Source organism: Zosterops lateralis (assembly GCF_965231275.1).
Source record: "Zosterops lateralis genome assembly, chromosome: Z".
In the NCBI taxonomy this organism is placed as follows: domain Eukaryota; kingdom Metazoa; phylum Chordata; class Aves; order Passeriformes; family Zosteropidae; genus Zosterops; species Zosterops lateralis.
Window position 1 is genome coordinate 73,356,303 of NC_139800.1, and position 24,592 is coordinate 73,380,894.

Genomic DNA, 24,592 nt, shown 5'->3' on the forward strand with positions numbered 1-24,592 from the left:
GAGAAAAGGAGGCTCAGGAGGGACCTTCTGGCTCTGCACAACTCCCTGACAGGAGGGGACAGCCGGGGGCGGACAACTCTGCTGCCAAAGAAAAAGGGAAAGAGGGAATGGCCTGAAGCTGTGCCTCGATGGGGGGAGTTAGGTTTGACACCAGCAGGAATTTCTTCATAGAATGGGTGGCCAGGCACTGGAACGGGCTGCCCAGGGGCGTACTAGAGTTACCATCCCCAGAGGTGCTTAAGGAAAGCCTGAACAGGGCGCTCAGTGCCACGCTCTTGTTGACAGGGGGTGTCCGGCCGTACGCTGGACTCCATCATCCCCCTGATTTATCCCGTGGTTCTGCAATTTACAGCCACACCGCCACACCTGTGCGTCTCCCCGGGACCTGTGCACCTCCCGGGGCCGCTGGGCCAGGCGAGGGGCGGCACAAGGAGCCCGGGGCTCGGCGGGGTCCGGTCCCTTTGTCCGGGGCCATGGGCGGGAACGGGGGGCGGGAACGGGGGGCGGGAAGGCGCGCGGGGCGTGGGCGCGGCCCGGGGGGCGTGGCCTGTGTGGCGCGCCCGGCGGCCGTTGGCGGGTTTTGAATTTAGCCCGCGGCAGAGGGCGGCTCGCGATTGGCTGGCGCGCGCACACGTGGGCGGGGTGGGGGGCCCGCGAGCGCGGTCCGGCGCGGCGGGGCGGGCGCGCCGCCATATTGGATCGGCACTGAGCCGGCGGCGGCCCGGGAGGAGCAGGAGGAGGAGGAGGAGGAGACGGCGGCGGTCGGTTCGCGAGTCCCTCTGTCCCTCCGGCCGTCCGTCCGTCCCCGCCCGATCTCCGCCCCGCCCGCCTCACCCGCCGCCCGCTCCCCATGGCCGAGAGCACGCCGCGGAGCCGCGGCCCGGCCGCCGCCGCCGCGATGCCGCAGAGCCCGACGCGCATCTCCCGCCTGCAGGAGAAGGAGGAGCTGCGGCAGCTGAACGACCGGCTGGCCGTGTACATCGACAAGGTGCGCAGCCTGGAGACGGAGAACAGCGCGCTGCAGCTGCAGGTGACCCAGCGGGAGGAGGTGCGGGGCCGCGAGGTGACCGGGCTGAAGGCGATCTACGAGGCCGAGCTGGCGGACGCGCGGCGGGCGCTGGACGACACGGCGCGGGAGCGCGCCAAGCTACAGATCGAGCTGGGGAAGCTGCGCGCCGAGCACGAGCAGCTCCTGGGCAGGTGGGCAGGGGAGCGGGATAGGGATGGGGACGGGGATGCGGGATGATGGGGATGATGGGGATGCAGGCGGGATGGAGATGAGGATGGAGATGGAGATGATGGGGATACAGGCGGGATGGGGATGAGGATGCGGGCGGGATGGGGATGCGGGATGGGGATGGAGATGGGGATGCGGGCGGGATGGAGATGGGGATAGAGATGGGGATGCGGGCGGAGGAGCCCCCGGTGCGCGCCCCGTGCTCCTGCCCGCCCGTCCCGCGGGGGCTGCGCGGCCGGGAATGAATGAGGGAATGGATAAGGGAATGAATGAGGGAATGAATGGGGCACGGGCAGCGCCGCCGCCGCTCCGCCCCGGCGGGAAGCGCCGAGCGCCGCCCCTGCCCGTGCCCGGTCCCCGCAGCATCCGCGGCCGCCCCGAGCGATGGCTCCGGACGGAAAAAGGGGGAAGTTTTGCTTGGATGGGTTAGATATTAGGCAAAAATTCCTCACTGTGCCGGCGGTGAGGCGCTGGGGCAGGCTGTACAGGGAGGCTGGCGCTTAAGAAAATGATGTGAAGTGCAGTGATTGCTGCCCGCGGTAGGAGAGAGCTCAGGGCACGCTCCTGTAAATAAAGGAGGCTGGGGAGAGGGTTTTGACAAGGGCACGGAGTGATGGGACAAGGTGGGAATGGCTTTAAACTGAAGCAGGGCAGGTTTAGGTGGGATAGGGGGAAGAAATTCCTGTCTGTGAGGGAGGTGAGGCTCTGGCACAGGTTTCCCATGGAGGCTGTGGATGCTCCATCCCTGGAAGTGTTCCAGGCCGGGCTCGATGGAGCTCTGAACGATCTGCTGTGGTCAGTGGCATCCCTGCCTCTGGCTAGGGAACTAGACGGGTTTTAGTCCTTTCCAGTCTCTTAACATTCTGTGATTCCATGACTGTGATTCCATGTTCACCACCTCCTGCATGGATGGAGGGCTGTCTTTAATGCTTTGGAATGAAAAATAAAACTTTCCTGAAACAGATTAACTTCATAATATGAAAATATTCACTAGGTAATACGTGGGGCATGCTTAAAACCAAAGAGAACTGCAGTTTCTGTGTGCCTTCCTGGATGTTCAGATGTTACAAAAGATAGAATTTGTGTCCACACGTCCCCCAGATTGAGGGCTCTAGGGCACAGTGCCAGGATCCTCCCTCCTGCAGCGATCTGATTTTGGGACTCTAGATTTTGCTTCTTAAACATTCGACTCAATTCAGTTGTTTGTTTGATTCCTTGGTTTTGTTCGCCTTCAATTTGATTTCTGTGACTGCTGCAGATCTAGGCATTCACACTTTAGTCTTGGTATCACAAAGTATGTCAGTATTGGGAGGGGAAAAAGCCTCCAGAGTTGTTATTCTTCCTCTGCTACTGTGTCTTAAATGCCCTCTCAGCCCTGATTTTTGATGATGAAAAAGATACTTCATGTATAACCAGCATATTGATGTTCTTGCGTGTCTGCAGACAGCTCTGATATATTTTGGACTGTGTTATTTAAAAAAGTAAAACCGTGAGCTTCTAATTAGTCAGACTGGTTATTCTTGAGGTTACCTCTTGGCTCCCTATGAAAGGTCTTAAATCAAAGTGGTCGCTGACAGTGATAGGGAAAGCCAGGTGTAGCTGCAGACAGGCACCAACATTATTTGACTCCAAGGTCAAGCCAGGAATTTCCATTTCTCAGTGATTTTATTGAGGAAGACACGCTCTTGTGTCAGCTTCTCACAAGACTCCACGTGTGGGATTAAGATCTAAATGCAGTCTATAGTGGATTCCCTTTTTGTGACTGGAACCAAGGCATTAATAATGTGGACATGGACATCTGCCTGTTGTGTCTTGCATTTGCCTGTGATGGGATACTTGGCAAAAGCTTGATGTTTTGGTGGGGGGCAAGGTGTTGATTGCCAAGAACTCCTGGATAGATTAGTAAAATAAACACTAAATGCTATTTGAGGGTCCTGGGTTCCACTTGTTCGTGGCTCTTGTTTGGTGCCAAACCTCATGATGGGCGTGCAGTTTCTTAGCCGTCTTTGAGTGTGTTAAGATGGATATCTCGGGGATATCTAAGCTTATCTGTAATTCTATTTGCAAAGTCTTAAAAAGGAGCAAAGGGTTTTTTCACTTGAACTGGAGCACGCTCTCTCATGGCTTGTTAAAGCTGTTAAGTCACATTCTTAAAAACACTTTGCATAAATGCGCATGGGAGTCCTGCAGAGGTTTTGCAAGGTAAGATGAGAATGTGTGCTCTCAACAGAATTTTCCTTACCCTCTTGAAAGCTGAACTGCAGTGTGATGCATGTGCTGGCTTTAGTTTAAATGTGAGTATGTAGTTGTTTGGATCTAACAGCCAGTTGGGGGAAAAGAAAGTTTCCTAGCATGTTTGGTTTGTGTGGTTTAGATATTCTGGTGGCCGTGTCATAACTCAAATTAGTGATGCCTTTGGTTCCCTGCAGAGATAAATGTGAGGAGAAATGGCTCTCGAGGTCTTCTGGGTCTGTGGAGGGAGCAAAGGTGATTTATCACTTAGTTATGTGAAGCTGGGCACTACCATTCATGGTCTAGCCGGCCTTCTTGTGCTATGTGGATATTATTACATGTGTTTTTCTTGTGCAACTCTGCTTTTTCTGGTTAGCATGGCATCCTTCTTAATTGCTTGAACCATTTTATTCCAGTCATCTTTCAGTCACTCTTTGAATTTGTGCATCAAACTCAAGCTTTTAGTTGCTCTCAAAGTGCTGTAGGACTTCTCTTATTCTTTGTTTACCAAAATTAAAGATACAGTCAATTATTTATTAGATTTGCTGGCTTCAGTGGCCTCTGTATGATGTGATGCACCAAAAAGCTTGATCTGTTTATACTTCTAATCCCTCAAGGAAAATTGCATTTGTTTCTTTAGCTGATACTCCTATATACAGCAGACCTATTGCATACTCTCCTTCTAGAATGCTTGCCATGCAGTGAGTTCTGCTGTAGCTAAATATGAAGTTTTCCCTTGATACTTCAAATCTCTAAAGATCTAGGGGGGAAAAAAGTGAGATTAAAAAAAACTAGCTTCCCTAATTCTGTTCTGGGTAAGGGATGGGTAAGTGATACTCATAATTGTGTAAGTAGGAAGCATGTGATGGTCAGGATGGAGATAAGGGAGAATAAATCTGTGTATCTCAAGACTTGGGGGAAAAAAAAACCAAAACATGTAATTTGAAATTAGGTGTATAGAATTCTTGGAGAGCTCTTGGGAGGTGGAGAAAGAGAGATCTCTCTTCCATAGTTTGAGAAAGAATTGGGAGACCATACCAATTTCATAGTATTTCCAGTTTATTTCCTCATTAGTGGTTAGGCAAGACTTTATTTACTCTATGCTTTGCCATTGGTAGTGGCTGTTGTAGAGACATGCCTCTACTTCCATCCTTTAAATAAATAGTGTAGTTAATTGTGACTGCTACAGTTTTGCAGTTAAGGCTGTGGAAGGCACCAGCAGTAGCTCCAGAGGAAAAAAAAAAAAAAAAAAATGTCTGTGCATATTGTTTTCCAGCTGCTGGACTTGCTCATGAACAATAAAGGTGAAAGAAGGTAGTTGCCTGTAGATAGCTGGATCATGACGTCTTAAAATGTGTGATGATACAGTTAGCAACACATTATCTTGGGGTAACAGCTCCTGTTATTTTTAGGTAGAGTGCACTTTCTACAAGGGAGTAGCTTTGCCTTGGCTGGGAGTTCAGATTGCTGCAAATACCATGTGTCTTGAGAAAAGAGTTAAACAGACAAGCCATACAAATCAGTGAAAGATCTCATCCTTGGGCATGTCATAATGCCATCATTTAAGCAGCAGATCCATCACATCCTGCAAGACTGGATGAAGCTTCTGGTTTTGAGGGGAAATGTCAAGGGTTCATCATTTCCCCAAGTGCACACCAGGGAGAAGTGCTGAGCCGAGATGATGGAGGAAAAAGTGTCCTGTGTCACTGGAGCAATTGACTTAACAAGGGTCCACATTGTGAAGTTTGGCACAGCTGTGTCACCAAGTTGTGTTGAACAAGGGCTGTTCAGAAAGCCAGGCTGGCTGTTGTGTCGTGTGGCTCTGCTGGTGGGTCAGGTTTCAGCATAGTTTTCCACCAGTGGAAATGGTTTTACAAGATAAAGAAAATGTATTTCAAAGAATGTTTGTAATGGTGACTTGATTAAATGTACAGCAGGTCAAAAATCCCCAGCTGGACTTGTCCACAGTCTGGTTGGTCGTGTGGGGAAATCGTGTCCTTTAGGAGGCATAAGCTGGTGTTAACACTAGTTCATTTAGGAAACCCATTGTTTACATTTGTCTTTGGCAGGCTGGGGTTTCACTGTGGCAGTTTGCCAGTGCTGAGGGACATCTGCTCTCCTGGAAGAGGAGACAATGTGATTAAAGTAACTTCAAGGGAAATTGTGTGTTTTATTGAAGACGTTGGTAAAAGACTTAATCTCTCTTTATTATTTTCAGGTGTTTTGTAGAGTGGAAGCATTGATAGCAAGTGTAATTTGTGGCAAGGAACTAAACTTCAATTTCAAATATCAAAGACATAATTTGTCTATCTGGCTGGCTTTGAATCTCCAGTTGGCCTTCCTTCCTATCTACACTCTGAAGTACATTTCTGCACTGAGATTAGGCAGTAAAATTAATATAAGGAAGAGCTTCCCATCAGCCTGTGGCTTGAATTACTGTTCAAGTGTGTAGTACTTTGCAGCTGGTACCCTGAGCAACAACACAGAACCATGTGGTGTTGGTGCAGGCAAAGATGTGACACCTGTTCCAGAGTTTTCCAGAATACATATGTGCTGCAAAGGAGCTGGGGAAGAACCGTGGAAAGGAAGCTGACTGGAAATTTTTTGAGGCATAGTTTTGTTATTGTAGGTGATCTTGAAAAGTGAGGCAAAGATTGGAGTCTGGGGAACTCTGGAGTTTTAATCTGAAATCTGTCACTGTTTTGATGTGTACCATAGAGCACCCAGAGGAGGGAGGAGTGGGATGATTAACTTATTGCAAAATAATTCAAGCCACTGAAATGTAAGAATTTATATTCTCAAGTAAGCATGTCTTTTGTGCAGTGTGGGACATAAATATTTGGTCTCAAATATGTGGATGTGTAACGATGACATGGTAACAGGGCAGTGGCTTGATATGTAAGTATGATATTCATTTAGGTTCTGCCTAGAAACGGGTTATAGTCATGGGATTCACGTAGATGACCGTGAACATCAAGTTGGATTTCAAGCAGGGTCACAGCAGAGCACTCTGTGACCAGAGATGATGGGTGTTGTTGGTTTCCAACACTACGTTTAAATAAAATGGGTGACATGAGACAAGTTGAAGCCACATTAAATGTATTTATTTACAGGAAAGACAAACTCGTCCATTTACTCTTATTTTCGTGTTGATCTCTAGTAAAAAAACTGCACGGTCTTTGGTGCTTCTTATTTTAAGTCACTTTCTTGCAAAATAAAACCTTAGCATTTTGTCTGCCATATGGGAAAAATGTGGGAAACTGTCTGCTAGCTAAATAAAACATAGAGATTTTGTGACTGTAGTTTGTGGTTTTTTATTATTATTTTCATATTTCTCCACAACTGGAGTAGAAAGCCAGCCCACTGTGCAGTAAATGTAATTTTATACGGGTCTAAATATAGGTTGCATTATCAGGAATTACAACACGTGTGTATCTATGTCATGACTTGGCTGAAAGCCAAGCTTTTCGAGGAGGGTTTGATTAATGTTGGTAATGCTTGGCTTTGTGATCAGACTCTTAAGTAGGGGCAGAAAAGGGTGGGTGAGGTGTGGGAGGTGAGGAGAATCTGCTGTAGGGTGGTGGCATCCTGCACTTGGTCAGTTTCAGAGGAACTTTGGAGTTACACCTCCCGAGGTCTGGCTGCCGACTGCTTAACTTGCATTAGGTGTGTGGTTTGTCTGGCTCCAGATGGTCAGTTCAGCTTATTAAACAGCTAGAAAATTATTTCTTTGGGTTTTTGTTTGACCGGGGTTTTGCGGTTTTTGTTGTTGTTGGGTGAGGTTTTTCGTTTGGTTTGGTTTTGTTGGGGTTTTGGTATAGCTTTTTTATTAAGTTAGCAAGAAGTTTAAGAAGATTTCGGGAAATTGGATGTTGTTGTTAACAATTCCATGGATAAGAAGATCCACACACTTTGAAGTCAAAAGAGAGCTTGCTTCTTTGAAAAAAGATGCAAGTCAGCAATTACTTCTTCGCTTTTATTTTCCTTTCATGAGTCAAACTACTTGAAAAGGGGTACAGTTCTAAGTAATTTCTGAACACTGCAACAGGAAGGTGTTTGAGGTTTTTTCATTTACTGTATTCAGATGTAGCTTTGGCTCTCTGGGGAGGAAGGAGCCAGCTATTGTCAAGAGGCTGAAGTTCTTCCTGGTGAAAATTATTGGGTGTGAGGGTGAAGTTTGTGTTGTATGCATTAGTGTTTGTTTTTATAAATCACAGATGCTTTTCTGATCTTTCCCTCCTTTCCTGTATTCCCTTTAGGGCTGGGATGACACTGCTGAGTTGCTGAGATTTCATCTGGCTTCCAGCGTTTGAAGTGTTGAGCTCCAGTTTCTGTTTTCTCTCTGAGAATGTGTTCAGCTGAGCTGTCTCATAATTAGACAACTCATGACACTAACAACTAATAGTGTTTAATTTTAATTCTCTGCCCACCCACCACCCCCCCTGCTGTGGCTTTTGTTGCATTAAATTATAGTGTGGCTTCACAGACAATCTTGTTGCAAACAAGCCAGAAAAGGCTGATCTAACGGGTAATATTTACCTGTTGTGGTACAGGTACTGCACTGGGTTTTAATCATGCTGTTGCTAAGTCCATTTTATAATACCCTTTTCTCTCTGCTGATGCATGGCAAGCATGCTCTTTTCAGCTGTCTTCCAGTCTGTAAATGCATTAAAAAGGTATTTGGATTAAATGTGTTTAAAATCCAAGTAGTTTTAGGGTATCCACATGCTTTGGATAGTGGCATATTTTGGGGAGTCTCCCTGTTTCAGAGTCCAGGATAATTTGGGGCAGACTGGGGAGCAGCATGCTCTCTATAGTTCTGCAACTTTCTCATTTTAGGGTCTGACTTGGTAGGCTTGGTTTCAGCATGGGAGAAACAGTTTCTTCATGTTTTGATTAAAACTTTTTTTTTTTTTTTCTATCAGTGATCAAACAGCAAAAGTCTGTTCTGGGCCCTCATTCTTCCTAATAGGGGATATAGTGGTTGGGTTTTTTTACAGATGTATTAGGGCAGCATACCTTGCCTTCTTTCTTTTTCCTCTTCTGCTGCACACCTTCCTTGCATGCTGAAGGTCTAACAGTGTAGAAGAAAGACAGGACAGAACCTCTAGGGAATAATGCAGAATGCTGGAAGCAGCATTCCATGTCCAAACCCTAAATCCTGCGTTTTTATCCGAACTGTGGACCCAGCTGTGGGTCTGAGGAGTGAAATGCCACAAAGGAGTGGGGAGGGTTGAGCAGAAGGAAGCAGCTGAGTGCAGAAGAGAGTGTTTCTGTGTGTCTCAGGGGCTGCCAGCCTGGCCCTTGTGTGCCACGGGGGCAGCAGGTGCTAATCCCACGGGATCGGGATTAGCCAGCGCTAAGTCTGTTGCGTAAAGCCTGCCATGTGGTGTGGCTGTACTGCTGGAGCCTCCAGACATATATTCCATCCCTGCATCCCTTCTCTGTGCACCCCACCTCTCCCAAGCATGATAAGTGCAGGTAATCTTGAAAAAAAAGGATCTTTTAAAGCTGAGGGTCTCTCCTTTTAAAATTGTGTTGATTTTGCATTAGGTTTCATTTTGTTGAGAAGCATTGCAGTTGTGTCTTATAAGCTATGCAGTGATTAAAAAGGGTAGTGGATGAATCTATCTTTATCCAATTTTAAGTCATCTCAGCATTGTGTTGTTAATTCTGCCCTTTTTATAATTTATTTTCTCACGTCAGGAAAGAAAAGCATGACAACTGAGAAAGGCTATGCCATCTGTGGTATTATTGAGCCCAAATCTGTCCATTCCTTTCAAAAGTTTATAGTTCAATTAAACTATCTAGGACTTCTGTGTATTACTGCCCTTGATAGATTACTGTGGCTATTCCAGGGAGAAAAATTATGAACTCCGAGGCTGGAGAACTTGTTACAAGACTTGTAACTTGTTACAAGTTACAGGGTACTTGTTATTTAATGGCTTCTTGTGCCATCTGAGGACAAGAAACATTTCAATTCACAAATTTGGATTTCCTTTCTCCTGTGTTTGATAGTAGCCTATTACAGCATTATTTGTGGACAATGAACTTGTGTTTATGTGACATTACTTTTTTCCTGTTTGACTTCTCTGTTTGAATATGCTGGTCTAGGAAATAAGCACCTAGAAAATGCTTGAGTGCTTGTCTAGACACAAAAACTAATTTGAAAGTAATTTGAAAATCTGTGCTTGCCTTCATGCAGAAATCACATCACCTCTGCACCAGTGTAATTTCTATGATGGCAGATATTGTTGTATAGGAAGGATTTTGGGTATGTTTCCTCAGGTCTGTGGAACTTGCCATTTTTGAAGGGTGCTGCAAAGCACAGCAAATTTAGCTAACACAAAATATTTTTGACAGGTGTTTCTCAAGTCTGAAGTTCCGATTGCTTTATTAGTCAGCAGCTGACTTTGGTGGTATTTCTAGGTTTTCTTGCAACCATTTTCTCTGGTTTGTTCCAGCTATGCAAAAAAGGAATCTGACCTCAGTGGAGCCCAGGTCAAACTTCGTGAGTTTGAAGCAGCCCTGAATTCTAAAGAAGCTGCACTGGCCACGGCCCTTGGTGATAAGAAAAGTCTGGAGGGAGACATTGAAGATTTGAAAGATCAAATTAGAGAGGTGAGAAGAAGAAACATTTGACCATCAATTTCTGTTAGCCAGTTGAGATGGTTTTCTATATTATGAGCTGCCAATCTGATAAAATACAACTTTGTAACCAAAAAAAAGGGATCTTTTTTTTGATGACAGACCTGTCATCTGGTCACAGCTAGAACAAACTGTGATTCACTTTCAACACTAGAAGCAGTGTTGAGTAGGTTTCTGAGTCCAGTACTGTTGAGTTTTATTAATAACATGAATGGTGGAAGAGAGTCCTCTTAAAATTGCAGATGCTGAAATTGCAAGGGATACTTAGGGGGAGGAAAGCAGGTCAAGACTCAAAGTACACTTGACACTTTTTTGAAGTGTTATGAGGGGGCAGATTGACTTCACAAGAACAGGTAATAACTGGCAAATAACAGTTTCTCTCTGCCCTCCTTTTGGTTCTGCCTGTGGTTCTCCATGTTGTGGTGGAACAATGAGGAGGAAAACATCTTGTCCTAGTTTTTTAGCCTTTTGATTTGTGATCTTGAGCAGCACCACCTTATCGCCACCCGCCTCTGCCTTTGGCTAGCTCTTCTGAGGGCAGCGACCTTCCCTAGCGAGTTGCCTCGAGTAAGGCAGCCTCAGCCCAGGTGGCGCAGGGCACCCCGGTGGATTTCAGCTCTTTTGTGAAGTCCAAGACTATCAGTCCGGACAAGGCTCTAGCTGTTGGAGGCTGCTCTTCCCGAGGGGGTGATCCCAAGCGGCGCAGAAGGAAACACAGGAGCCAGGGATGGTCTCCAGGAGGCTTCTTTACTTCATCTCTGCCGACGAGCCAAAGACCCCGAAGGGCTCGGCTGTCGGGGTTTTATGCACCTACCAAAGGGGGTGTGGTTTTACCAACAGCCAATGGGGGTTACAAACTGAGGAAACGGACCAATCAGGGAGAACATTAATAAATAAATTAGGGGATCGAAACTTGGACCAATCAGGGGAAGGATACAGAACTGACCAACCAGGGAACAGAACTGAGGTAGCCAATCCATGGCTGGGGGGTGCTCATGCACTGTCTGCTCTCCAAGGGAGTGCAGGGTGCATGACCCTTTCAATGTCCTCTTCAGAGGCAGGGGTCTCCACACCACCTCAAGAGGACAAGCAGTGGAAACCAGGAAACTGGTGTTTTCCACACATTAAAAATTTATTTGTAAGGAAAATTATTAAGTAGCAATTTTAATGCTAGTTACTAATGTCAAATATATCGAACTCACTTGTGTAAGCAACTGCGAAAGTGTGTGTATGTTTGATATGTAATATTAATGGAGTAAATATTGGGATTCGATTGTGAAGTTAAACCTTACTGTGTAGTTGTAATTCTGTGAGGCTCTGGCCTCGTGTGAGTTCTGCTGCATAATTGTGTTGATTCTTTTGTTTCTTAAAGCTTGAAGCTTCTTTAGCTGCCGCCAAGGACCAGCTTATAAACGAAACCTTGCAGAAAGTGGATCTTGAAAACCGTTGTCAGAGCCTCATCGAAGACCTGGAATTCCGTAAAAATATGTATGAGGAGGTAAATTCAGCCTCAAGAATTAACATTTTTAAGAGAAGATGACAATTGGGAGGTCATTCTAGAACAGAAAAATAATTTAGGTTGAGAGGTACCTCTATTCAGAGTAGAGTTTACTTCTGTTCTAGCATGAAGATTTCTAACTTCTTTTTTCTAGGAAAAATGAGTTTAACCCTGAATTCTTGTGGCAGAATAACTTAATGTATCATGTTGTTTCATTTTAAATTCTGATCATAATATGCAATGCACATGTCATTTTTTCATTAATGAGAATGTAGGTTAGTAATTTTACACGTAATCCCTTCATAAGAAATAAAGTGGAGGGAGATGCAAACAGGTGCTCTGGACCTGCAATGTTTCTAATTTCAAACCTTTCTAATGGAATGCTTTTGAATAATGGAAACGAAAGTGGATGAGTAGTTGTCTTCTAGAACTTTTTCTTGCCACCCTCCATTTCACCTGTGGCCCTTGAGGCTTTCAAGGAGGAACCTTAGGGCTGTAACTAATGTACTTGACCAGATGTACTTCTGTTCCATGTGTACCTTTTGGGGAAAATGGAGTGACTGTTATTTCACAGTAGTTTGATTTTGTTGAAGCACAGAAGATATCTCAAGAAAGGAGGGATATATTTCTAAAATCTAATGATACTCAGGTGTATTTGTCAAGAGTTCAGACAACTGTCAGAAAAAAACTCTGATGGTATCCTAGCTTTTATTTTAATGAGTGGCTATTGCAAAGCAAGAGTGGGGAGAATGTTTCTACTAAAAGTTTCATGTCAAAATAATCTGATACTAGAACCTGCATTACTCTCCACTCAGCAGGATAGTCTTCTGAAATTTTTGTCCTGTATTTACTGAGTGTTACCATGTTTTTCTCACAGGAAATCAATGAGACAAGAAGGAAGCATGAAACTCGCCTGGTCGAGGTTGATTCTGGGCGTCAGATTGAATATGAGCACAAACTGGCCCAGGCCCTCCATGAAATCAGAGAGCAGCACGATGCACAAGTGAAGCTGTACAAAGAAGAGCTCAAAGAGACTTACCATTCCAAAGTGAGAACATGTTTTCACACAGCTGTTTGATGTACTTTGTTTTTGTTTTGCCTAATAGTATAATTACTGGCAGCTCAGAGGGGATTATTAGGGAGCTGGGTTTGAAATTAGCGTGCGTTGGAGTGCAAATTTGCATTTTTGCATCTCACTTTGGGAGCAGGTTTAATCCTCATCAAGTACAGTCAGAGAAGGGGAAGAAGCACTGTGTGATGGTGGTCTGGGGGTAAAAATGATTAATGCTGGGATTACTGTGAATTCAAGCAAAGTTCATGCATAGTTAAGCATGATACAGAACAGTAATCAATAAGGTGTCCCATGTTTTCTATAAAAATTCATAATGGGGGTTGCTGAGAAGACAGCAGACAGAGTCTTCTGACCCTGTACAAAACATGGGGAAGTTTTACTATGCCCAGTAACTTCTGTTTTTCACTCATCTATGCAGAAAGCTGAAATCAGTTATACCTCGTAATTTCCTTCCTCTGCTGTTACTCAGCATTTACGTCAGGAGGCACCCTGATGTCTCAACTAAACCTGGTTTCTGTGGCTGTACTTGTTGCAGTTAGTATTTTTTAAAACTAGAATGGGATGTTACAGCAGAAAAGTTCATGAAAACTGAACTTATTAGCATCAGTTTTGGTCTTTTCAGCCTGCTTCTCTCCAGGCCTTCAATCTGGCTTGGAAAAGAGTATGATCTAGCCAAAAATGCAAATTGTCATTGCTTTCTTGGTCTTTCTCATCAGGTATACTTTCCTGTATTTTTGGCAACTTAATTAAAAAAAAATAAATTAGATTGCTTTGCATCATCATCATCAAGTTCAGTAAATCATGTTGGAGCTCAAGTGTGTGTGGTAGTGTTCAGCAGGAATGATTTAGCTACTTTTATAAAACTGTTCAAGATTGAAGTGGTAGAATGAAGCAGCAGTGGCTTAGGGCACTGGTACTGATACCGATTTGCTGCTGATATTGCCTGAAAGTTAACAAGTTTGCCTCTTTTTAGAGAATTGGCAGTTTCAGTTTAGCTTCTTCAGTTTAAGTGTATTAGATGAACTTTGGCCAGCTTGAGGACTGAACATAGTAGTTCAATTTCAGTGATGTCTACAAGGGGAAGTTTTATTCCTAAATATTCAGAGAATTGGAATTCCAGGCAGGACCATCCAAGATGGTAACCGAGGCACCACATTTTAGCCCTAAAGAAAGAAAAGATTCAGTGCATTGGAGTTGCAGAGAGGAACTCAGCGTCCAGTGTGGGGTTTTAGTGATTCATTCCTTCTTCTAGTGAAAGTTATTTTGAAACTGATGTCTTCACTTTGGTGCCCTGCAGCTGGAGAGTGCCAGGCTGTCCTCGGAGATGAGCAGCTCTGCAGCCAACACCATCAGGGAGCAGCTGAACGAGAGCCGCATGCGCATTGACAGCCTGTCCTCCCATATCACCAGCCTCCAGAAAGAGGTAACCAGCTCTGCCTCCTCGGTCTTGCTATTTACAGCTATTGATTTTTGTATTAAAGGGCTTTTCTTTCTGTTACAGTTGTTGGGTCTTGTATTAAAGCTGTCTTTCCTTTAACTTGTAAGTATGTTCAGTGTCACAACCGAAATTTCTCTTCTCTCTTACTGCTCTGTGCTTTTTCAAAGTCCTTAATGTCTCCTTTTGATAAGCTTTATTTTCTTTTTCAGTGTGTAGTATTCTGCTTTAGAGCTTTGAAACGGGGTACTGTTTAATGGGTTTTGTAAAAATTTTTGTGGATAGATGAGGCAATTTTAAACAAAGGTGTGTTAAATGTTCTTGACACTCTGAGCAGTTCAGTAGTGACTGGACTAGCCTAGTGTAGAATTCTGTAAAGCAACATTCAAAGCCAGAGCTGGAACTTGCACTATCTTTTCATCCTAGATCCAGTTTGCTTCTAGACATCTAAAAAAACCAATACTAATTATGCAATCTTGCCCAGATTAGGAATGTGAGACTGAGTACAAACATCAAATAACTGTACTTGAGCATCTGTAGGACAGGATCTTGAGAAAAAATTGGTTTTTACTAGATCACAGAGGTCACACCCTGAGAAGTATGACATAATGTATGACAAGTGATATGTTCAGTACTGGCTTATTTGTAACATTGTGTGCACTGCAGTGGGAAATCTAGAGTGAAAATGAGAAGTGTTAGGAGCTGTTTCTGCAGTAAGCTTTTGTAACTCACTTGAAAATACTTGAAAATAAATCATTTAAACTTTTTAAAGAATATAAAATACTACTACTGTTTGATCCTTTCTGTGATATATTTTGAATTTTATTCCTCCTGTACAGCAGACTGTAGTAGGACATCAAAATTCTGTGTATTTCAAGTGAAAAATATAAATGTGGGGGGCATTGTTTCGTAATTTTCCAAATAAATTGGCAGATACTAGTAAGAATTTCGTAGTTTTCATTTTATCTAGTCACTCTAGTCTCTGGAAAAGATCAGGTGATATAATGAATGTGCATGAGTTCCACAGGAATTGGATGGAAAGTTTTGGCCATGTAGATCTCATTTCTGCCTTTAGATTACCATCATCTTCTGGGGGTTCAGTCAGCAGGTTTTTTAAGTTAATTGCCCCTGTTTTGTTACTTCAGGAGTGACAGCTTGGTTCAGAGGACTCGCTTCTGCACTGGCAGAAGTGTTTGTGGCTAACTTCAGGGAAAATGAACTTATGCCATTTTAAGTGTGATTTTTCCACTGAAGGAATCATTTTGCTGTGGTTTTGGAGTGGGTTTGTTTGTTTGTTTGTTTGTTTGTTTGTTTGTTTGTTTGTTTGTTTGTTTTTTAAAGCATTAGTGATGTCAGGCAATACCCTTTTATTTTCCACTTTACTAGCACTAAGTTAAGTTTTATTTTCTTGGAAATCTCTTATCCCTTGCTGGTCTGGTTTGAGTTGCCAGCACTGAACTCTGTAGTAGGCCCCACTGTGGTCTTCCATGTGACACAAAACTCCATTATTAAATTCTTTATCTGACTCTTAGCATTGGCAACCAGTTACACTGGTCTCCTGTGTCAGACATGTAGACTCCCTTCTCTCTGTCTCTGGAATATGTGGTGACTTCCTAAATATGGATGCATGCATAGCAGACTTCGTGATTATTAGCTTCCTGCCCTTTAATTAAAAAAAAAAAAAATCAAATCTCAAGGTGCTTTCAAACAGAAGAAAACCTGCTTATGGAAAGTAAGTCCTAAAGCTGCCATAATTTTGGGCTCTCTCTGATAAGCATTCCATTCTGGGTGTACAGTTTTAAGATCTGGCTTGATGGAATTTTTGAAGCAGGTGACAAATCAGATTTCTTCAAGGAATGCTTATCATCACACTCTGAGCAAGCCTTGGAGGCTTTAAGGATAAGCAGGCAGGTTTTCACTGACAACAACCCCACTTCCTTTAGGGAAGCTGCCTCCCAGAATTCAGGATTAGCAGCAACAAAAGCAGACATCTGGAAACTACAGAGCACTTAAACACCTCCAGGGGTGGTAACTCTTCCACCTGCCTCCGTGGGCAGCCCATTCCAATCTCTAACCACCCTTTTGGTGAACAAATTTGTCCTAATGCCCAGCCTAAACTTTCCCTGGTGCAGCTTGAGACTGTGTTCCTGTGTCCTGTCTGGCACATGTTAAGCAGTTAAACCCTTAAGCTCAATTTTCCTTCCTGAGTAAATTCAAGTACAGTCGCATATTTTCAGACCTCAGAAGAATGGAGCAAAGTAGTTATTTTTCCAAAGATACTGCAAGTTTCACTGGAATTTGAGGTGTTTACGTTTGTAGGTGAGGTAGAGAGCCAGAAGTTGAATACGAGTGAGTTTGAACTCGGAAACGGGAGAATGCAACTTTTGTGATTTGGATTCCGTGTTGCCTGAACAGCAGAGCATGTGGAGGCTTGGGTGGGCTTTCCTTTGCACCATCATTGATGCTTTCAATGCTTTTTCTCCAGGCCAGAGCATGGCAGGACAGAGCACAGGAGCTGGAGAGCAGCTTGACCCAGGAACAGGAAAACTGCCGCAAAATGCTGGCAGAGAAGGAGAAGGAAATTGCAGAGATAAGAAATCAGATGCAGGAGCAGCTGGCTGACTACGAGCAACTCCTGGATGTTAAACTGGCACTTGACATGGAGATCAATGCATACCGGAAATTGCTGGAGGGTGAAGAGGAGAGGTAGGAAAGGACGTGGCAACAACGTGGTGTCTGTCATCTCTCTGCTTTACTTGTCTCTTTCTCTGTTAAAAAGCAGTTTTTAGTGGTGCTTGACTGCTTTCCAAGGCACTGGTATTGCCCTCTCCTGTCTGACACAGGTCTAAGTCACGATGAGACCCAGCACACTGATTGTCAGACCAGCTCTCAAGGCTGCAAACACTTTTTTCCCAAGATCCAGCACAGAAGAAGTCATGAATTGTCATTTGTATGCCTGTTTGGTGCTGTTAATATTCTTTGAAATTAATTGCAGGGTTCATTAATTGTTACACAAATTTCTTCAAGTATAGAGTAATTTTATTAAAGTCACAGCCATTATGATTGCCCAACTCATCAACCAGCTGCATTTTGCACATCTGGCCTCAGAGTTCTTCCAATACTGAGAATTCTCACCTCTGTCACAACTGTCATTTGAAGCAGTTTGATTCTTCACTTTATTCTGAGCTGCTTACTACTGATTCCTCTCAACTGTGGGCATGAAATAGCCAAGGCTTTTATGTCACTGTTTTTGCATTAATTTCCCACAGTGGCTTAAGTCTCTCTAGGGTTTTTGTTTCTTTTTAGCCTTAACAAATGTACAGAAATGCTTTTACACTCTTAATGTAGCAGTCCGTCAGTATTCTGTGCTCTAGGAACATTAATCAGCTATCTGACAACATTTTATTTATCTCTTAAGTACTTAAGCCTTCACTCCTTCATGTAACATGGTTTGTTTACTATGTTTCTGTCTAAATCTAAGGGGAGAACAGGAGATGGAAAAAAATTTATTTAAAAACAATCTTGGAATCATTAAGGCTGGAAAATATTTGAGTCCAGCTGTTAACCCAGTACTGCCATGGTCAGCACTAAACTGTGTCCCCAAGTGCCACATCTGTGCGTGTTTCCGACATTTCCAGGGATAGTGATTCCACCATTTCCCTGGGCAAAGCCTGACTGCCTTTTTGGTGAAGAAATTCCTCCTGATACCCAGTGTACACCATCCCTGGCCCAGCTTAAGCTGTGTCCTCTCACTGTCCAACATTCCCTGCCAGCAGAGTCTGACTCCCAGCTCGCTTCACCCTCCTGCCAGGGAGTTGTGGAGAGCAAGGAGGTCCCTCCCTGAGCCTCCTTCTCCATGATGTGATGTGTGTGTGTTCTCTCCCTTCCCCACGCCAGGCTGAAGCTGTCCCCCAGCCCCTCCTCCCGGGTGACCGTCTCGCGCGCCTCATCCAGCCGCAGCGTCCGCACGGCTGGCGGCAAGAGGAAGAGGATCGACGTGGAGGAGTCTGAAGCCAGCAGCAGCGTGACCATTTCCCACTCTGCCTCTGCCACGGGGAACGTGTCCATCGAGGAGATAGACGTGGATGGGAAGTTCATCCGCTTGAAGAACACCTCTGAGCAGGTTTGGAAGTGCCGACATGTGTCACAATTGAGGCGCGAGGGCATCCTCAGCGCCCTCGTGGGGTTTTGTGTTGATCCCGGAGCTCGTGGCATTAAGGAACCTGGTGTGTCTCTAAGAAAGCTTTTTCACACTGTTTTGGATTGATGGTGACTTTGCCCCAAAGATTTTCAGTGCTTTTGTTTTACTGCAAGGTGATCCAAAGACCAAATTGTTACCTCGCACTTCTGTGTTCTGCCTTGCAAGTAACATACCTGTAAAACTTTACAGATGGCATTGTTCCTGATAAGGAAATACTGCATAATAAGAATAGGATAGGATAAGAAATACTGTAAGCAAACATCAGGCTGCTTTAGAAGCCTGTTTCAGCACTTTCTCTGCCTTAAAAAGGCCCAAAAGAAATATAAACAGATGCAGAATAAAGGTCTAGATGAATTTTAACTGCCAATGTCCCTTGTATCTGCATAGAGCTTTCCTAAATCATAGTTTTTCTTCTTCCTTGGCTGCACCCACAATTTTATGAGCCCTCCATTCCCATGCCAAAGCCACTGTTACAGTGACTACTGAGATTTATTTGATTCTCTGAATATGTTGAGTTTATATTGGGAGGGTACACATATCTACACAAATAAAGAACCCTTTGATAAATAATAATCACAACTTTTCCTTATATTACACTCACAATTATGCTGTTACATACAGTATATTTCCCTCCTGTATCTTCACTAAAAGGCAGCTCATTGTGATGATTTAGGTGACAAAGACTGGCCTGGTTCCAAGTGTCCCAGACCCCTCTAATCAGTGAGGATGTGGATAGTCTCCTCCAGACAGTGATCATGTGGGTTGTAATTACCTGTAATTACCACATCTGGGGAGCAATGATTTGGTTGAGTGAATTCAAGAAACCTTGATACTTCTCTTGATCTAGACACTTCAGTGTGTAGATGACTCAATTCAGCCAGGTCAAAAACTATTTCTAGTGAGTGAGAACCTGCCCTTTTTTTGCTTTTTTGAGTTTTTTTTTTTGAGCTTCCTCCCTGCATACACGTACTTGTTTACTACATGGATTTTTCCCTCACCTTTTATTGCTTACACGTCCATTGTTTCATAAGGAAGGAGAAGCATCAGTTTTGTTCCCAGTAACCATGGGTGGTTCATGTTTTTAGCACTTTTCTAGGGTGCCTAGATTTGAGCAACTCCTTGTACTGCAGTGTAAAAAACCGTACTTGGGGAATATTCACAAAGGTTTTGACAGTTTATATAAATAAATAAGATTTTTTTAAAGTATAAGAATCCTCTGTAAGTTTGGTATGGTTTTGGTGCAATGACAAACTGAATGTCAGCATCCATTGAAATATATAAGATTGTTGATTTTAGATAATTTTAACTGACAATGGCAATTGTTCAATGATCAGAAACTATGTTGGTGGGAGAGTTTAAAAAATGCTTACTCTTGTTTTGAATTTAAAAAATACCTACTCTTGTTTTGAAACAGTAATTCTGTTAAGATGACTTGTATATGATTTGTTAATGCTTTTTAAGTAGTTGATAGGAAAAAATATAGGGAGTATGTGGTGGCAGGTGTGCATATATAAAAATATTTCAAGAATACTAACAGCAATATTTTGTTTTCTAGGAAGCCTGCTTGCCATTCTGTGCTTCAAAAGCAATAAATATTTGTAAGGGGATTTTAATATTTAATACATATTACTAATATGTATTTCTCTGAACCAAGTGATAACAAAACTGATGCAAATCATAAACATTAGTTAACATCAGAACTCAAAAGCAGAATGTATTAAGCTTTAACTTCAAATAAGAGGTAAGATAAAATTACCTAAAATTATTCTAATTTCATGCTGAAGATCAAGTGATAATAAACCCTTTCACTGACTGTTTTATGTGTGTCATAACCTTAAAGATAAAACAGACTACATGCACAGGCAGAAAATGAATGCTGGTGGAAATGATTTTTTTTTCTCTCCCTTTTCTTAGGATCAACCTATGGGAGGTTGGGAGATGATCCGAAAAATAGGAGACACTTCTGCAAGTTACAGATATACCTCAAGATATGTACTAAAGGCAGGCCAGACTGTTACAGTAAGTTTTCAAGTTTCAGCTGCTCACTTGTAAGGGACTTCAGGCTAACTTCTGTTCAGAAAGACACAGGGATTTTTAGTTTTGTCCTTCCTATGTACATATTCAGGAAATAATCACCTGTGTTTGTGTTGGGCATTCATTGTGTCAGTTGCTGGGACAATTAATACAGAGAGATGTTTTTCAGAACTTTACTTTCTCTATGAAGCAGTAGTTTTCACCATGTACAGGTGAAACTTTTACATCATATTTCATATTCTAAAGTCTCTGCAGTAAAAACACATATGTTTTATTGTACAAAAGTTTGGAAGATACTTGGTTTACTTCACTGGAAGAGATTCACATTCACTTAAATTAAATACATTAACTGAATCAGTAATTTGGAAACGTGGTAAGACTGGCAAAAAATGTTCCTGTGTGACTTCTGTTGTCAGATCTGGGCTGCAAATGCTGGAGTAACTGCGAGCCCTCCCACTGACCTCATCTGGAAGAACCAGAATTCCTGGGGCACTGGTGAAGATGTGAAAGTTGTGCTGAAAAATTCTCAGGGAGAGGTAAAGTACCTCAGATCTGTGTGAACTTTTTCTGTGGTGGCATCCCCTACAAAGATGCATGTTAGGGCTCCACAAAGGAATGCACCAAAGTGTTTGGTAAAGTTTTCTCCTTTTGGATAATTAGCTGCAATTTATAAATGCCTCTACTGAAACCTGTGATTCTTTTTCTCTGTATTGAGTCTAAATAGTAGAAAAATTACTTGTTCAGGCACCTCCCTCATGCCAGGAGCTGGGCAGTGCCTTAGAACACACTTTGAAAAGAAAGTTTTGGTAAACTCTTCAGTGATTTGTCTTCTGAATTAGTTTTTCCCTAAGCCTGTGTACTTATGAGGAGTGGGGAATCCCACAGTGAAGCAATGAGGGGTTAATTCAGGTGAGGTGTGATTTAAAGCTTGGGGTGGGACAGTTACTGTTGATATGCTGCAATTGAAAGAAAATATTTAAATACATGTGAAAAAAAGCAGATTTTGGAAGAACCTTATGAGTATTTGGTTAGAAACAATCCTTTTAATCATTAGGTACTTAAAACTGAGCTGTTTATGCTCAGCAATACTTGAAAAGTATACAAACAAAATGAATGAAGGTGGTTTTCCCCAGAAGCTAGAGCTTTCATTTCTCAGAATTTAAAGCAGGTAAGCAACAGATTTTTTTTTTTAAGAGTTCAAGTCTTAAAAATGTCTTGCAGGAGGTTGCTCAGAGAAGCACTGTGTTCAAAACAACAGCACGTAAAGGAGAAGACAAGGAGGTTGAGGAAGAGGCAGCTGAAGCTCTGGATGAGGAAGACATTTACCACCAGCAGGTATTTTCTTTTGGGGTTAACAAGGTTATTTATGTTGAAAAAAGGCAAATACTGAGTCATGAATTCTTAAAAAAAACCTAAAAATCAAGTGTGGATGTTCTTTTTTTTTTTTTTTTTTTTTTCTTAAATCAGTAATTAATGAAAGCATGGAGCTGTCTTACTGAAACCAGTGTAAAAATGTTGCCTAATATATTCTTCTTGTGGAGGAGTGCACTTTTTTCAAAGTTTAAAGATAAGGGAATTTTTTTTTTTCCTTAAACTGTTTTCCTAATATGATTCCCCCCCACCTCATGCCAATAGTTTATGGTGAAGTTTTGCTTAACAAGTAAATTTACTGAAAATTTTGAGTATTTAAATCTCTTTGTCTCTGGTAGAGAAAAATCACATTAGTATCTTTTGTTCAGATGTTTTCTCTGATAGAGAGATTTGAACACTCTTTAAGAAAAAATGTCCTTGGCATGATGAAAAAATGAAGTTCTGAAGACCCAACAAAAAGACTGTGTTGCGAATGAAAGATACTCGATTTCTTACATTAAACCTCTCATGGTGCTTGTATATGCTCTCTAAATCAAATATGGCAATTATTTGTGTTTTTCTGGTACCTGTCCTCTTATTCCTCAACAGGAAAAGACATGTAACATTCTTTTAATTCCAGAGTATAACAGGCTGTATGTACAGCTTTGGTGACTCTTGTTTGTTTTATTAAATAAATTTAATTATTTATATTAAAATATTCTATTAAAAAGCATAGATTATTTGGAGTAGGAAAACATTTTGCTGCTGGAGTGGTTGGTTTTTTTGTTGTTTTGGTTTTTGGGGAGGGGGGGGGTTTGATGTTTCTCGTTGAGGTTTGTTGGTTTTGTTTTAAATGTTTCTCCCTGTTCACAACAGGGAGAGCAAAGGGCATCCAACAGAAGCTGTGTGGTCATGTGAAATTCCAGCCACTCCAGGCTCCTCCAGCCGTGGTAATCCCTGCCTGCAGAAGAGCCTTCTGAGAAGCACAACGTTATTTTCCTGTCTGTGAATTTTTAAAGCTGCGAGTCTGATGGCCTTAAATTTCCTTCACCTCTGAAAACAAAAAAAAAGGAAGGTTTGTCACAAGCATCTCGACTTCCTCGCAGGATGTGAGCTGGTGACTCCTGATCAGGAGAATTGAGAATGGATGCTCCTGTCTCTTCTCAGAATTATATGCCAGTCTCTCTACATTGAAACCTTGCTGGAGTAGGAATATTCCAGTGTGTTTTGGGGATCGATTTTATTTAGATTATACCACTCTAGACTAGTTGCTACGACCTCTTTGTATTTTAGGTGCTGTTGGGGATTGGTTTAGAGTTTTTAATCCTGGAAGAGGATACATGTTACACCTTGTAGTTGTGTTAAGATAGTGTTACCAGCTTAAATTTTATGTGGTTTTTTTCTAACAAATTAGAAAGATGTTTTAATATGGATTGCCTTACTTGTTTACAATTTTTAGTAACAAAACAAAGTCTCTAGAGGTCTAGTCTACATTTGTATGGGAAACAGTTGTAATTTTGCCAATGTTGAAACTTTTTCTGTCCTTTTCACGTTATTCTGATGTCTGGAAAACATTTTAATAAAGTATCTCTGTGCTACAGAGTAAAGTTTTTTTGGAATTTGTTTCTTCTTAGAACAGAGCTAAAAGTAGAATGAGTATTGAATCCTTGAAATTGATGGGCTTTGAAGCTGAAGAAATACGGCATTTGAGATGCAGCTTTCTTCTGAATAATAACTGATACTGCTTCACATTTGGAAAATCAATTCTTTGGAGCTTTATTCACACTCTGTTGCATTTGTGCTCATCTTTGCTCATAGTTCTGTTTTTACTGGACTGGTTTTTACTGCATTATGCAAGTACCAGGCTAAGCAGTTTCAGCAAGCACAGTAACATAAAGATAAATTTAGAAGTGCTGTAAAATAGTTGTCTTTGACGTAGCCTGAATGTATTGTTTTAAATGCATGGCCAGAATTTTGGAAGTTGATTTTTTTTTTTTTAATTGGCTGGACGATTTTTTTTTTTTTCTTGGCAAAATTAAGACTTTTTTACATGTCTTTCATCTTGGATGAGCCCTTTTCTGTGACTAATGTAGTGGCATTTCAACCCTGTGCCAGCAGAAGGTAGAAAGGGGGGGTTGATGGACAATTCTTAAGTTATATTAGGAACCTTCCTGCATGATCAGATTCTTGGTTATGGCTTTTGTAGAGCCTCTTTGATAACAATGGGAGAAATATGAATTTTAGAATAATTTTGCTATTTTCTTTGCTGTGGCAGGAATTCTTGTAAGTTAGCAGAAGGGAGTGTGGGGAAACACAACTGTGAAACATCCTGCCACAAGGTGGAGTTCTTGTTTTGCATGTCTTTTAATACTTGTTCAGCAACAACCCAACACTTCCTGCACTTACCTGCAAGTTCCATAACTTGATTATCATTGCCACTGGCATTAAATACAAATTGCATCCTCCTGCAGGTGAAAACTCCTTAGCAATTTAGTGCTTGTAGCTGGATAAACACATAAACAGAAATGTTTCTGCTCAAATACACTCATTCCTGTGAAAAACAGATTAAGAATTTAGGAAACAAGTGGTTTGACTGTGCAGCAAACCTGCGAACTGCATTCTTTGTTTACAGCGTTCATTATAAAAACCCCAGTGTAATCAAAACTGGTGCAAATTAGTTTATGGTGTTGGTGACAGTTTTCTGCTAAAAACTGGTTTTTGCTTTGGATTTTCTTGTCCATGATTTACATATGTACATCACATATGTACTGCCAAGCAGGCAGCAAAATAAGGACAGAGAAATTAATATGTAAATTCTGTTCAACAGAGGCTAATTATTAATTTTCTTCTATAAATTATGCAACTTCAAATGCTGGTCCTTATTT

General features: G+C 42.3%; 1 protein-coding gene across 1 annotated transcript; it reads left to right on the forward strand.

Annotated features, from left to right (window-relative positions):
• Positions 1-850: 850 nt before the first annotated feature.
• On the forward strand, positions 851-23,910 carry LMNB1 (lamin B1; the record flags this gene model as incomplete). The annotated part of the gene is made up of 11 exons (XM_083884438.1): positions 851-1,200; positions 9,934-10,090; positions 11,490-11,615; positions 12,493-12,663; positions 13,985-14,110; positions 16,608-16,828; positions 18,020-18,245; positions 20,238-20,342; positions 20,774-20,893; positions 21,579-21,692; positions 22,584-23,910. The coding sequence occupies 11 exons, from the start codon at positions 851-853 to the stop codon at positions 22,623-22,625; spliced, it is 1,758 nt and encodes a 585-aa protein (XP_083740564.1). The 3' UTR covers positions 22,626-23,910.
• Positions 23,911-24,592: the final 682 nt, after the last annotated feature.